The sequence below is a fragment of the Otolemur garnettii genome, unplaced genomic scaffold (genome assembly GCF_000181295.1).
Source record: "Otolemur garnettii isolate 467f Iridium unplaced genomic scaffold, OtoGar3 scaffold00106, whole genome shotgun sequence".
Lineage (NCBI taxonomy): Eukaryota > Metazoa > Chordata > Mammalia > Primates > Galagidae > Otolemur > Otolemur garnettii.
In genome coordinates this window covers 3393418-3408184 of record NW_003852501.1, presented here as the reverse complement: position 1 = coordinate 3408184, position 14767 = coordinate 3393418, and the positions used below count along the sequence as shown (strand labels likewise).

General features: G+C 42.2%; 1 protein-coding gene across 1 annotated transcript; it reads right to left on the bottom strand.

Annotated features, from left to right (window-relative positions):
- Positions 1-3433: 3433 nt before the first annotated feature.
- On the bottom strand, positions 3434-13398 carry SAP18 (Sin3A associated protein 18). Its single transcript, XM_003796703.3, has 4 exons — positions 13237-13398; positions 12940-13049; positions 4116-4238; positions 3434-3853 (listed from the first exon to the last, which is right to left on the bottom strand). The coding sequence occupies exons 1-4, from the start codon at positions 13363-13365 to the stop codon at positions 3697-3699; spliced, it is 519 nt and encodes a 172-aa protein (XP_003796751.2). The 5' UTR covers positions 13366-13398; the 3' UTR covers positions 3434-3696.
- Between the last annotated feature and the right edge of the window lie 1369 nt (positions 13399-14767).

The window sequence follows — 14767 nt, the reverse complement described above, 5'->3', positions numbered from 1 at the left end:
AGCTACTTGGGAGGCTGAGGCAAGAGACTCACTTGAGCCCAGGAGTTGGAGGTTGTGAGCTGTGATGCCATGGCACTCTACCCAGGGGGGTAGCTTGAGGCTCTGTCTCAAAAAGAAAACTGAATAAGGGTGGTCTAGTTTTATCTTGGCAGAGATTTATAATTGTAATGGATAATGCCACAAGAGCAGCATGGTAGTATGGGTAGAAGCTAGATTAATAAATCAAGGATAAAACAAAGTATGAAAGAACACTATTTCTGGAAATGTATATTTCAACTACTCTTCTACTATTGGCTACCAAGGTTCAATTTCCCCTCACCCCCACTTCTGAACTGTTTAATAGAAAGTACGCTTCTGTCTGGGCTGACCCAAAAGGTTAAAAACCAACCTAGGCTTCAAGCGCATTTATAAATGGAAATTAGTCATTATCTCAGTTGTGAAGATTAAATGAGATAATGCAGGTAAAGTTGCTTCTTAGCCAAGTACAGACTTATACGGTCATGTCTCAATAAGCCCATCATTGGCTAAAAATATCCTAAGTTGAAAGTGCATTTTCTACTTAATATTTTCAATTTATGACAGATTTATCTGCATGTGGCCTCATCAAAAGTTAAGGAGCCCAGGGAATACGGTACATCACTTTCATATCATTGCAAAGTTGAAAATCAGAATTTAAAACCCCTGTGAAGTCGGATACCACCTGTATTCGGCACAGCTAAACGTAACTATGTAAATATTATAAGCCTGGTTGTACAATGCTCCCTTCTCCACTTCACAAAAACAAGTTTGGAATTTGTGTTTGATTAAATATTTAGAAAGACTGAGGTCAGCTATTTAGTGACAGGGTTTAAGATTTAGGGAATTTCAAACCGAGCCTAACAAAGTTCTACCTCCACTCATACCTGTCCCTCACATGTGTGCACACGCATATTAATGTACCTGAAATGAGAGTCAATGGTCAGAGTTTGAGTCTAACTGTCCCAGTTTTTATATAGGTCAGAAAACAGAAAAAGACACGGACAATGTTGTATACTGTTCCTTACACATTCCAAAGGGAAAATGTCAACTACAGACTATACACAATTGAGGCAGTCAGGGCAGATACTAAAACACAGAGCAAGGTGCTGTCATAGTAACTACTTCTATTTTATATTTGAGGAAACAGCTCAGTTATGACTCAAAGCCACACTTAACGACTGCATAGGAGTCCTTTCGTTCTTAACATTATATTCAATAATAAATCCAGTAGGTATTTTTTATACTTTTCGTGAAGAATGAAATCCTTAAAGGAAAAATTTCATGTTGGAACCAAGCAAAGGGTGGGATTTTGGCAAACCAGCCAAAACACTATTTTCAATTTAGTGGGAGAGTAACTTGGAATTATGGTAGAGCCTCTGGCTAAGAGCTCACACCATATGAACAACTGGCTTGTACAGGTCCTTTTTAAGACTCCCCACCCTCGACCTGCAGAGTAAATCATTTTCTCCTAAACAGGCTTTTTCCAGGAAGTTAGGTTTAAATTAACTTTATGGCACACAGAACTCAAGTCAATCTTGTCTGAATTAAACCACTTGAGGGTTTGGGTAAATGACAGAGCAGCAGAGACACAAGATTCAGGGCTCCAGGCTGGTCTGTCAGTGACTTTACAACAGGGACACCTATTCCACAGAATTATTAGATTTTAAATGGTTCCTTTTGTACCTATAAGATAAAACTAGTGCAATTTTATTGCTAGTGCAATTTTTTCATTTTGGGATATACATTTCCAATTCTCTAACAGACTAAAGGTAATTAGGTTTATTTATTTACTTTTAGAGACAGAGTCTCACTTTATCGCCCTCAGTCACAGCTCACAGCAACCTCCAACTCCTGGGCTTAGGTGATTCTCTTGCCTCAGCCTCCCAAGTAGCTGGGACCACAATGCCTGGCTATTTTTTGTATGCAGTTTGGCCAGGGCTGGGTTCGAACCCATCACCCTTGGTATATGGGGCCAGCACCCTACCCACTGAGCAACAGGCGCCACCTAGTAATTAGGTTTAATACATGCTGCTATACTGATTGTAACTGTGTAGAGCAGTCTCAAGGAAGACTGGGTTCCTGGGGTTTTTTTTGAGACAGAGCCTCAAGCTGTCAACCTGGGTAGAGTCCTGTGACATCACAGCTCACAGCAACCTCCAACTCCTGGGCTCAAGCAAGTCTCCTGCCTCTGCCTCCCAAGTAGCTGGGACTATAGGCACACGCCACAACACCTGGCTATTTTTTGGTTGCAGGCATCACTGTTGTTTGGCAGGCCCAGGCTGGATTCAAACCCGCCAGCTCAGGTGTATGTGGCTGGCACCTTAGCTGCTTGAGCCACAGGCGCCAAGCCAGGGTTCCAGTTTTGATGAACTCCACTTTATGGCCATTAACAAGTATTTATTTTTATCCGTCAGGCACTACTCTAAGCCCTTTACAAATTATTTAACCTTCACAATCCTATGGGTTGTTATTTCCACTTTGCAAAAGAAGACTTGATCCAAGTAACTTATTCAAGGTCACAGAACTACACATGCAGTCAGGATGTAAACGTTTTGCCCACTGGCTCAGTTGCCACGCTATGTGGCCCCTCAGATGTGTACCAGCCCTGTCTGACACACAGCAGGGTGTGTTATCTCCTACTGTGAATCTGACCCCATCCCTGGCTCTTCTCCCCTGGTCTTGAGATTCCTTTCTTCCCTCGCTCCACTTGCAGACTTCATGGTAAACCTTTCCACCCTTAACTAAAAAAAATTTTTTTTTTTTTGAGACATAGTTTCACTGTCACCCTCACAGTAGAGTGCTGTAATGTCACTGCTCACAGCAACCTCAAACTTTTGGGTTTTAGTGATTCTCTTGTCTCAGCCTCCCAAGTAGCTGGGACTACAGGCCACAACACCTGGCTACTTTTGTTGCAGTTGTCATTGCTGTTTTAGCTGGCCTGGGCCAGGTTCAAGCCTACCAGCCTCAGTGTATGTGGCTGGTGCCATAACCACTGTGCTACAGGTGCCCAGCCGCTTAACTAAATTTCTAAGTCTGTTTCCTGTTCCTGGTTCCTGCCTCCAAATTTCCCTACTCCCCCCATTTTTAAAACACGAGAAGCCCTCACTATGGAGCCTGTTCTTTTCTCTAACCTTTGTGTCATGGTACCCTGGATCAAGCTGACAGCTTCTTTAACTTGCCTCAGCTCCAACTATGCCAAAATACCTCTTCCAACACATTGCCTCATTCTTATAGGTCCTTTTTCTAAATGCTTACAAGTCCACACCACAAAGTCACATTCAATTTCATATAATCCCAGGGCTTTCTTGTTGTGCTCCTTGGGGGCTTAAACTTACCCTCTTCCACTACTTAGTATAAAACCCCAAATATGAGATTAAACCCTGTTCCCATGCCTCCATTAACTTTCACACTCAGACTGATTACACACATGTATTTAACAATACAGTTTTACACAGAATGCTAAGAGCACTTTTCTTCATAGTTTACAGAAGGGCTTGAAAAGCACAAGAGTTCTATTAATATTCATATAGTACATCCAAATCTAACTCCTAAATAGATGCATTATAATTTGTTTACAATTTAAAGGCTTAATGGCAATAATCAGAAGAGGAAAAAGAGCATGGAAGTTTATTTTACATAACTGACCAAAAAATAAATTCCACGAATAGTAAATAGAATTTAATAAGGTCTCATGCGTCCTGAAGGAGGTGGTGCCCGATTTGGAGGTGTAATTGCTATGTCCAGATAATCTCCTATTTGGAACTTCTGTGATTGCAGGGTCATGGAATCATCAGTCCCCTTCCTGCCAGACATGGTGCTGCCAATCTCCTTAACTCTGCAGGAAAGAAAATCAACTGTTAATGATCCACAAATCAATGAAAACTAATGTGTATCACAAAGTAAATAAGGGACTGGATTTGCTCCATCATAACATATTTCAAAACTTTAAGTACTATATTAAGCTAAATCAGACATCATGATAATATAAATTCTTACTTCCCTCACTAATGACAATCATTAAAGCAGTTACCTCTATGAACTAAAACACACCAAAAACAAAAAGAAATTACAGAAATTAAAAATGAGAAGTTACCTACCGATAGCCAGGTCTCTTAAGATCTGTAAAAACAATCGCAAAATTGAAGTGTGTGCCCTTCTTTCTAGCTTCTGGGTAGACTTCTTTTACTAAACTAGTCAGTTCTTTCAAGGTTGCATCCATCCTGAATTTAAAAAAAAACACATTTACATTTGATTAAACAGCAATAACAACAAGAATAATTAAGTATAACTGGGTTGTTTATGACTTATGTCAGAAAATGCCAGGGTCTTAAGCTACAGTTTAATTTTGAGACAGCTAAAAATTCTATTTGCCTTCAAAAACTCCCATCAGCTTCTATTGTCTGTAAGATTTGGCAAGATCTGTTTTTTTGAAATTATCTTTTATTGGCAGCGCCTGTGGCTCAAAGGAGTAAGGCACTGGTCCCATATGCTGGAGGTGGCAGGTTCAAACCCAGCCCCAGCCAAAAAACGTGGGAAAAAAAAAAGTATCTTTTATTTTTATTTATAAATATTAGTTGCCTATTTTTTGAGACTTTGGAAAGAAATAACTGATGACTCCATACTGAACCTCAGAGTCAAAGCACTCTATGATAGACATACTCTTATCTGACAATGTGAATATTACTTAATTTTTGCATTATTATTATTGCTCAATATTTCAATGCAGCAATCATCTGATTTCTGAATGTATTTATATTTGTTCGTTTTTTACAAGTTTTTGTTTCTAGTCCTTATCTTAAACATTGTTATTGTTATTAAATTTTAAGCCTTTTTAATTTTGTGAAGGCAAAAAGTGGAAACCAAATAAACACATATATATGTATAGAGAAAATTTTTTTAAAAATTTGAAAAAAACTCCCATCATCCTCATTGTGGAAAATTTTGATGACTCTTTTCTTGAGCCCAGGAATTTGATACTTGCCTAGGCAACACAAAGAATCCCTTCTCTTCACAAATTTTTTTTTTTAATTCACTGAGTGTGGTGGTGCATGTGTACAGTCTGGCTACTTGGGAGGCAGAGGCAAGAGAACCACTTGAGCCAAGACCTGGAGACTGCAGTGAACCATGACTGCACCACTGACTCTATCCTGAGAGATAAGAGACTTTGTCTCTTTGAAAAAAAAAATCCAAACCCTTAGGGTTAAAGGGCTCTTCAGAAATCCAGAAGTCCCATATTCTAATCTCTTGTTGTTATGCAAAATCTTTTTGTTTGTTTCAAGACAGAGTCTCACTGTGTCAGCCTCACAGTAAAGTACTGTAGCATCACAGCTCACAGAAACCTCAAACTCTTGGGCTTAGGTGATTCTCTTGCCTCAGCCTCCCAAGCAGCTGGGACTACAGGAGCCCACCACAACGCCCAGCTATTTTTGTTATTGTTACAGCTGTCACTGTTGTTTGGCAGGCCCAGGAGGGGTATGAACCCACCAGCTCTGGTGTACGTGGCCACCGCCCCAGCTACTTGAGCTATAGGTGCTGAGCTGCTCTACATAAAATCTTATGGCCTAATGGTAAACAGTCCAAATCAAAATTAATTGAAATAGGCAAAATAATTGTATTTCATTATTTCTAAGACATGTACTCTTCCCCATTTTAGCATTTTTTGGCATTAGAATGCATCTAAGAATCAAGGAGTTAGGAAGGCATTTTCATAGAGATGTAATGTCTTTCTTTTCTTTCTTAGATGGATTTTTTTGAGACAGAGTCTCAAGCTGTCGCTCTGGGTAAAGTGCCTTGGCATCACAGCTCACAGCAACCTCAAACTCTTGGGCTTTAGCGATTCTCTTGCCTCAGCCTCTCAAGTGGCTGGGACTACAGGCACCCACCACGACGCCCAGCTATTTTTTTGTTGCAGTTGTCAGCTTGTTTTAGCAGGCCTGGGTCAGGTTTGAACCTGCCAGCCTCAGTGTATATGGTCGGCGCTCTACCACTGAGCTATGGGCACTGCCCTTAGATGGAATCTTAAGGTGAGTTTATGATAGAAGGAGATCAAGAGCCAATGAAATTTTCTCACAATAAAGCTCAGGCTCCTCTTACAAATTCTTACTCTGCAAAATACTGATTTGAACTCAACTTTATATAGTCCCATGAGGTAATACATAATATGGCACAATCTGGAACCACCCCCTCCTTTTTGTGTTGAGGCAGTGTCTCCCTCTATTACCAGGCTAAAAGAAGTAGTGGCATCATCATAGCACACAGGAACCTCAAACTCCTGGGCTCCAAGCGAGCCTCCTACCGCAGCCTCCAGAATAGCAAGGACTAGAGGTATGCGCCACCTAGCTAATTTTTTGTAGAGAGGGTCTTGCTCTTGTTCAAGCTGGTCTGAAACTCCTGGCCTCAAGCAATCCTTCTGCCTCAGCCTCTCAAAGTGCTGGGATTACGGGTATGAGCCACCACACCCAGCCTAGAAGTCTTTTAAAATACAGTACAGGCATCTTAATAACAACCTAGTATATGTTTTTATATGCTTTTCTTCCTTAACAACTAGGAAAACGAAAGGGATGGTTTGGAATTTGAAACAGCAATGCCCGTGGAGCCCTATAATCAGGAGGCACTCCTGAAGAGCAAGAATTCTCAGGTTCTGCATCAAGTAGGAATCACACATCAAAGAACTCATTTAGTTTTAGCTCCATACGCTATTCACCATACCTAAAGGAAACCACTGGCTTTAACTACAGTGATGAAAAATACATCATCTATTTTCTACTGGGCCAAATCTTTCTCAGTATTTTTCATAACAGAAAAAGTCTTCTTCCCAAAACACGCCTTTCCTCTCACATTTGTATCAAAAATACCACTTAGCCACCCAAGTCACAACCATAAGACTTGTTCAATTTATGCCATCTCCACCCTGTTACACAAAGATCTATTTTTTCTTCATCCCCACAATCACTGCTTTATTTTCGCCTCTCATTATACCCCTTTGTTGCCTTCAACCTATCTCCATCTCACGTTTTTTCTTTTGAGACAGAGTCTCACTTTGTTGTACCCCCTACTCCTAGTAGAGTATGGTGGCATCACAGCTCACAGCTATCACAAACTCTTGGGCTCAAGCAATTCTTCTGCCACATCCTCCTGAGTAGCTGGGACTACAGATGCCCGCCACGGTGCCAGGCAATTTTCAGAGATGGAGTCCTACTCTACCTCAGAGCTGGTCTTGAACTCCTGAGCTCAGGCACTCCACCCACCTCAACCTCCCAGAGTGCTGGGATTCATCTCACATTTTTTAAAGTTTCTGTTTTGTATAGAACTGGTATGTCAAACAAGTGACACCTGTTACTACCTCCAAGGAAAGGAGGCCTACTGTGTTAAGGACAGCAAAGACCATCGTAGTATCTACCACCAGGAACAGCAGTCCCAAGATGTAAAGCCAATGTGTGATTTGCAGGTGTCCGAGTCACCAAGACAGACCTGACTTATGCAGGCACCGGCTGAACAAGACTTTGTTCACACCAACAAAGAGACAGTAAAATCACCTACAATAATGTCAGCCCCCACGGCTAGCAGGTCTTACTCCACAGCCAACACAGTGAGATTGTTATATTCTCCAGTCATGCTTCAGGCAAAAGACCTCTCTTCCCTTTTTGTTGGGGATAAATACAGCAGTCATGTGAGCAGGAATGATACAGCATACACACTTAAACAAAACAAAGTACACATCAAGGCCAGAACAGGGAAAGATACCGCCACTAGATCTGCCCAACACAGGCTGGGAAGGCTCTCTTTGCAAGGAAATGTTTCAGACCCAAGGCCACTATATGTACCATGAGAGGTGAGAAGCTGGGCATCACTGCCCTTCCCAACTTGATACATGCACATTATTTAAAGACATACACAAGAAAAGCAATAAATTATATCCCAAATCTCTCCAATCAGAAATAACCAGATGTTAACATCACTGAGGACATCTTTTTGTATATATCCACAATACTACGGAGAAAAAAAATTTTTTTTGGTTTTGAGACAAGAGTGTCACCCTCAGTAGAGTGCAGTGGCATCACAGCTCATAGCAACCTCACACTCTTGGGCATAAGCGATTCTCTTGCCTCAGCCTCCCAGTAGCTGGGATTACAGACGCTGACCACAAAGCCTGGCTACAATCAGACTGGTTTTATCTGTTTTGGTGGTGATTTTATTTTACCTGATGTTCTTTCTGATGTTAATCATTCTGTATCAATTACAGGTTGAGTATCCTTTACTGGAAATGCTTAAGACCAGAAGTATTTAAGATTTTTCATTTTTGGAATATTTGCATAAACATAATGAGCTATCTTGGGGCTGGAACCCACATATAAATACAAAATTCACTTATGATTCATATACACCTAAATATACAGCTGGAAAGGAACTTCATACAGTATTTTCAGTAATTTTGTACATGAAAAAAGCTTATGTTAAATATCTATGTGTGGAAATTTCTACTTGTGGCTCCATGTCAGTGCTTAAAAGTTTCTAATTTGGAGAATTTCAGATTTTAGACTTAGGATGCTCAATCTATATTCTGATATATAGAGTGTACTCATAATACACACTACAAAGGACTTTTTTTCTTTTCTAAAAACATTTTCCATATTGTCATCTTGCTCATACTTAACCTAGAGAATTTGTTTCACACCCTTTAGCAGTTCGGACAGCATGAATCCTCCAAATACCCCAACTTCTAAGAACTATGTTCCCAGACCAACAGCTACAGTGCCAACCAGGGCTTTCTGACCACTGTCCGGGAGGTCATTGTGAAGCTCAAAATTGTATGACAACGTGGCAAAACTATAGTCCCCAGTTACTCAACTAAATACAAATGAATACTAATATAGGTATTTCTGTAAGATATTTTGAAGATATGATTGAAGTCTACCTAGATAACCTAGGTAACACCTAATTTCTTCAATTGAAAGGCCTTAAATTGGGCGGAGCGCATTGTCTTCACAAGTTAAAGACCAGCCTGGGCAAGTGGGAGACCCTTGTCTCTAAAAAAACAGCTGGACAGGCTCGGCACCTATGGCTCAAAAGGCTAAGGCACCAGCCACATACACCTGAGCTGGCAGGTTCAAATCCAGCCTGCGCCCGCCAAATAACAATTACAGCTGCAACCAAAAAATAGCAGGCGTTGTGGTGGGTGCCTGTAGTCTCAGCTACTTGGGAGGCAGAGGCAGGAAAATCGCTTGAGCCAGGAGTTGGAGGTTGCTGTGAGCTGTGATGTGACAGCACTCTACCCAGGGTGAGAGCTTGAAGTGCTGTCTCAAAGAAAAAAAAAAAAAAAAGAATAGGCCTTAGTAAGAACAGACCTGAAACTGCCTAAAAACATCAATCTAGCTGTGGATAGCAACTTAAGCTCAGGTCACATCAAGGGTTCCAGCCTTTCCCAAGGACCTGCCCCATGAATTTAGGACACAGGTGCCTAATCAGCCCTTAAAATCACTTAAGTCATTTATTTGCAATAAATCTTGTAATATCTTTCTTCTACTGGTTCTGTTTTTCTGGATTAACCCTGACTAATAGTGACCTAGGTAATTCTCTTCTGATAACCTATTTAATGACCACCAAGTACAAAATATAGAACATTCCTTCGGTGTTTGGCTTGTTCCCAAAACTCCACAGAACATTTTGGATTCTGGCAAACTTAGCCTGTCTTTATAGGGCTTTTCTGGAAATCTACTTTTTCCGTGAATTGTCCCAGGGATGCCTATGTTAGGCCCTTGGTCTCCTCCAATGTGAAAACTCCCAAAATTGGTTAACTAATCTTTCCTCATTATTGCTTCTGAGGAGACAGGAATGTGTGCTTACCCCGACACCAACCATCTGGTCTTTCAGAATCTTTGTCTTCTTTGGCCAGCATTTTGAGATATAAGTAAGGTTGTTCCTTCTTTGCTTGGTTGCAATTTATAGACAGTTTGGGGGCTTTTTCTGTAATTTGTTTTTCTTGACTGGGAGTAGGTGGTTTGTCATCTTACCTGCCATATTAACCCTAAAATCTTACTTAATACTTGTTCATTTGCCTTTTCCAATGGAGTGACCTTACAATAAGATCCAAGCACACCACCTGGCAGAGGAAGTCTTGTATTTTGGAATTTAAGTTTTAATCTCTGAGGCTCAGTGGGTAAGGCGCTCGCCCCATATACCCAGGGTGGTGGGTTTCAACCCTGCCCCAACCAAACTGTAACAAAAAATAGCCAGGCATTGTGCAAGTGCCTGTAGTCTCAGCTACTCAGGAAGCTGAGGCAAGAAAATCACCTAAGCCCAAGATTTGGAAGTTGCTGTGAGCTATGACGCCATGGCTGGCACTCTACCGAGGGTGATAAAGTGAGACTTTTCTCTTAAAAAAAAAAAAAAAAAAAGGTCATCACTGAACAATTCTGCCCTATAAGTTACATCAACCTTCCTGGAACTCTTACCCTGTGATGCTGAAGAGAATAGAATCATAGTACTACATAAATTTAACAAGCACCTCCACAAAAGACTAATTAAGGTTCCCAATCTTCAAAAGATTGAGTTCTAGTATACTAAGCTTACAGTTTACAATCACACACCTTCTGAGAAATATAAAATGGTGTAGCTCCTAGGAAAAAGTTTTGTTTCCTCAAAAAATTAAACAAAATCATATGACCTAGTAATCTGTTCCCAGGTATGTAACTCAAAAGAACTGAAAGCAGGGACACAAACACATATCTGTATGCCAATGCTCATAACAGGATCACTCCCAATAGCAAAAAAGCAGAAACCCAAGTGTCCATAAACAGACGAATAGCTATTCATAGAACGGAATATTATTCAGCCTTGCAAAGGAAGGAAAGTATTATAGATACTACAACATGGATGAACCCTGCAAATATTCTGCTAAGTCAAACAAGGCAGTAATGAGATGACAAATCGTGTAATGATTCCACCTCTGTGAGATACCTAGAATAGGCAAATTCATATAGACAAAAGGTAGATTAAAAGCTATCAAGGGTGCTATTGCTTAGTAGGTACAGGTTACCTTTAAAAAGATACAGGGCTGGCTGGGTGGTGCATGCCTGTCTCTTAAAAAAAAAAAAAAAGGGTTGGGGGCTTGGAATGGTGGCTCAGGTCTGCAATCCCAGCACTTTGGGAAATCAATGCAGGGAGATCGATTGCAGCCAGGAGTTTGATTTTTTGTTGTTTTGGGGTTTTTTGAAACAGTCTCACTTTGCTGCCCTCAGTAGAATGCTGTGGTGTCATAACTCACAGCAGCCTCAAACTCTTGGGCTCAAGCAATTTTCTTGTCTCAGCCTCCCACGTAGCTGGCTACAGGCGCTGGCCACAACACTCAGCTATTTTTAGAGACAGGGTCTTGCTCTTGTTCAGGCTAGTCTGGAACCTGTGAGCTGAGGCAATCCACCCACCTAGGCCTCCTAGAGTGCTAGGATTACAGGCATGAACGACCAGGCCCAGCCTGCAACCATGAGTTTGAAACCAGCCTAAGCAAGAGATATTCCTTCTCTAAAAATAGCGGTGTTGTGGCAAGAGCCTACAGTCCCACCTATCAGGGAGACTGAAGCAAAAGAACTGTTTGAGACCCCAGTCGAGGTTACCATGAGCTGGGCTGAAGCCACCGCACTCTAGCCTAGGTAACAGTGAGACTCTTGTCTCAAAAAAAAAAAGAAAGAAAGAAAGAAAGAAAGGGCTCAACGCCTGTAGCTTAGCAGCTAGAGCGCCAGCCCCATACTCCAGAGCTGATGGGTTAGAATCCAGCCTGGGCCTGCCAAACAAGAAGAACCAAAAAATAGCCTGGCATTGTGGCAGGCACCTGTAGTCCCAGCTACTTGGGAGGCTGAGACAAGAGAATCGCTTGGGCCCAAGAGTTTGAGGATGCTATGAGCTGTGACACCACAGCACTCTACTCAGAAAGACACAGTGAGACTCTGTCTTAAAAAAAAAAAAAAAAAAGACAAATTTTATCTTTTTTTTAATGTGATCATATACTTTTTTAAAATTGCGCACCTTTTACTTCTACTAAAAAGCCATTATGGTATGAAACCATGGAGTTACATGCAGCATTTACAGGGTCGGCGCCTGTGGTTCAAGTGGCTAAGGCACCATCCACATACACCTAAGATGGCAGGTTCGAATCCAGTCCGGCCCGCCAAACAACAATGATGGCTGCAACCAAAAAAAATAGCCAGGCATTGTGGTGGGCGCCTGTGGTCCCAGCTACTTGGGAGGCGGAGGCAGGAGACTCGCTTGAGCCCAGGAGTGAGAGGTTGCTGTGAGCTGTGATGCCACAGCACTCTACCCAGGGGGACAACTTGAGGCTCTGTCTCAAAAAAAAAAAAAAAAAAAAAAAGATAAGCTTACAATATGCAGCTGTCCTTAGTCAGACTTAGGTGAAGAGTAAGTACACATAACAAGAAAAAAATACTCAAGAACCAATCTTCACAAAACATAAACCAAAAGCTCTAGAGCAGCAATCACTCGGCTTGGGGTAGTAGTTTATTTTTGATGCTATGGCACCTAAATAGAAATGTTAAGTACTTTGAAGATAACAAATACCACTCAACGGCATCACTCCCCCTTACCCTGTTATCCTAATATCATGTACCTTTAAGAAGCAGCTACTGCATTACTTATCCACACACCAGGAAGGCAAAAGTGATAGCAATCTTGAGTCTTGTCAGTTCTCACCAACACAGAAGTTTCAACATCTATCATAAAAGCGTTACAAAATGGACAAATGCCCTTTTACCTAATAGCAAAAATCTCTAACTTTCTGAGAACTGTGCCCAAAGACCCCAAGTAGAAAAGTTGACATTTTAATCCAGGAAAATTACCCCTCACTAACAAAGCCCATTAAGTGACTGTGCTTGTTTCCAAACCAGGTCCCTGACCCCGCCTCCGCCCGCTCACCAAGTGTAGATCTGCAGCTCGCTGGAAGGTACGTTCCCGCGTGAGAATTCGTCCATTCGGTGATGGCGGCCGTTATTGGTGGTGAACACTCGGAGCAGCAGCGGGCATGTCTGGGGGAGACAAGAAAGGAAGCACAGCTGTTAAAGGCAGCGGCTGTGAGTCCGGAGTTTCTTTCCCTACTCGAGGCGCCGCGGCCTACAAGCAGCTTAGGGACCAAAATACACACGGGTCGCGCCACTCCGTCCTTCCAGGCCCACCCAAACCTCTTCCGGGACGCCACAGTGCCGGGGCCCTCACCTTCTCTCGGTCGATTGGTTTCTCCGGCTCCTTCTTAATTTCCTCCTGGGTAACGCGCGATTCCACCGCCATCTTCTTCCTATGGCCCGCTAGACGCTCACTCTGACCTCCGACCCCAGCAGCAAGCATGAGCACGAAGTCTCTCGCGATGAGAAGCTCGAGGCTTTATAGAAGGCCGGGGGGGCGGGGCGGGGCGGGGCGTTTCCCTGCGCAGGCGCAATTCGTGGCGTGAGCCCCAGCCTGGCGCGCCTGCGTACTGAGTCTTTCAGGAAAAGGTGGGTGGTGGCGTCTGTGGGAAGTGTGTTGCGTGATGGTTTATTTTGTTGTTGTTTTTGAGACAGAGTCCTAATGTGTCGCACTGGGTAGAGAGCTGTAATATCACAGCTCACGGCAACCTCCAACTCTTGGGCTTAAGCGATTCTTTTGCCTCAGCCTCCCAAGTAGCTGGGACTACAGGCGCCCGCTACAACGCCCGGCTGTTTTTTGGTTCTAGTTCTCATTTTGTTTAGCAGACCTGGGCCAGTTCGAGCCCGCCAGCCTCGGTGCATGTGGCCGGCGCCCTAAACGCTGAGGAATGGGAGCCAGGCGAGATGTTTTTTAACTTTAATGTTTACAGGCGAGGTAAGCTTAAAGTGACGTTTTCACACGTAAAGATGAAAACCTTACAGGACACAAAACAACATGACAGATGGCAAGCAAAAACCTATTATTTTATTAGCAAAATTCTGATTTTTTCGTGCTGATAAAGGAATTGCAGACCCGGTTTCTGACCGCAGGAGTCGGAGGCCCCGCGGCCAGGGCGGGACGGCGCCTCTTCGGAAGGAGGAGCCGCTACAAGCTGTGGCTGGACGTGCCTGCTTCCAGGTCCGCACTCGGAGTTAGGGGGATCAAAGACTTAAAAGTGACCAGCTGAGCTAGAACTTTTGGGAAATAACGTGCTAGAATATTTTCATGACCCGTGGGTAGAAATGTATGATACAAAAAGCCCTACCCAGAAACGAATGGTTATTTGACTAGATTTAACTTGGAAAAAAACAATCAGACCTTCAAAATACATCATTAAGCGCGAAAGATACAAGTCACAACCTACCAAAGCAGAACTGAAAAAGACAGCGCTATCAGAAAATGGGTTAAATAACGGATATTTTGTTTATTGTTTTGGTTTTGTTCATAGAAGATTAAACGCCAATTAGAGTCAACATAAGAAAGAATGCCCAACTTCTTGAATAGTCATAGCAATGCAAATTTAAACACATTAACATTTCACTCGCCAGACTGGCCAAAATGTAAATAAAAGTCTGAGAACCAGGTGCACACAAGGATATGGATAAAAGGGTGCTTATAGACAAATTAGTCTCATCTACTTTGGAAAACTAAGTGGCATTACCTAGAAAGATTCTGTCGAATAGGAAAAACTGGAAAGTGAACACGAAGCAACATTTTGAATGTTCTAACATCTTTATTTGTAATAAAATCAATCCAACTAATCTGTCTACCAAGAGGGTATTCATAAAACGGAATACCATAAGGA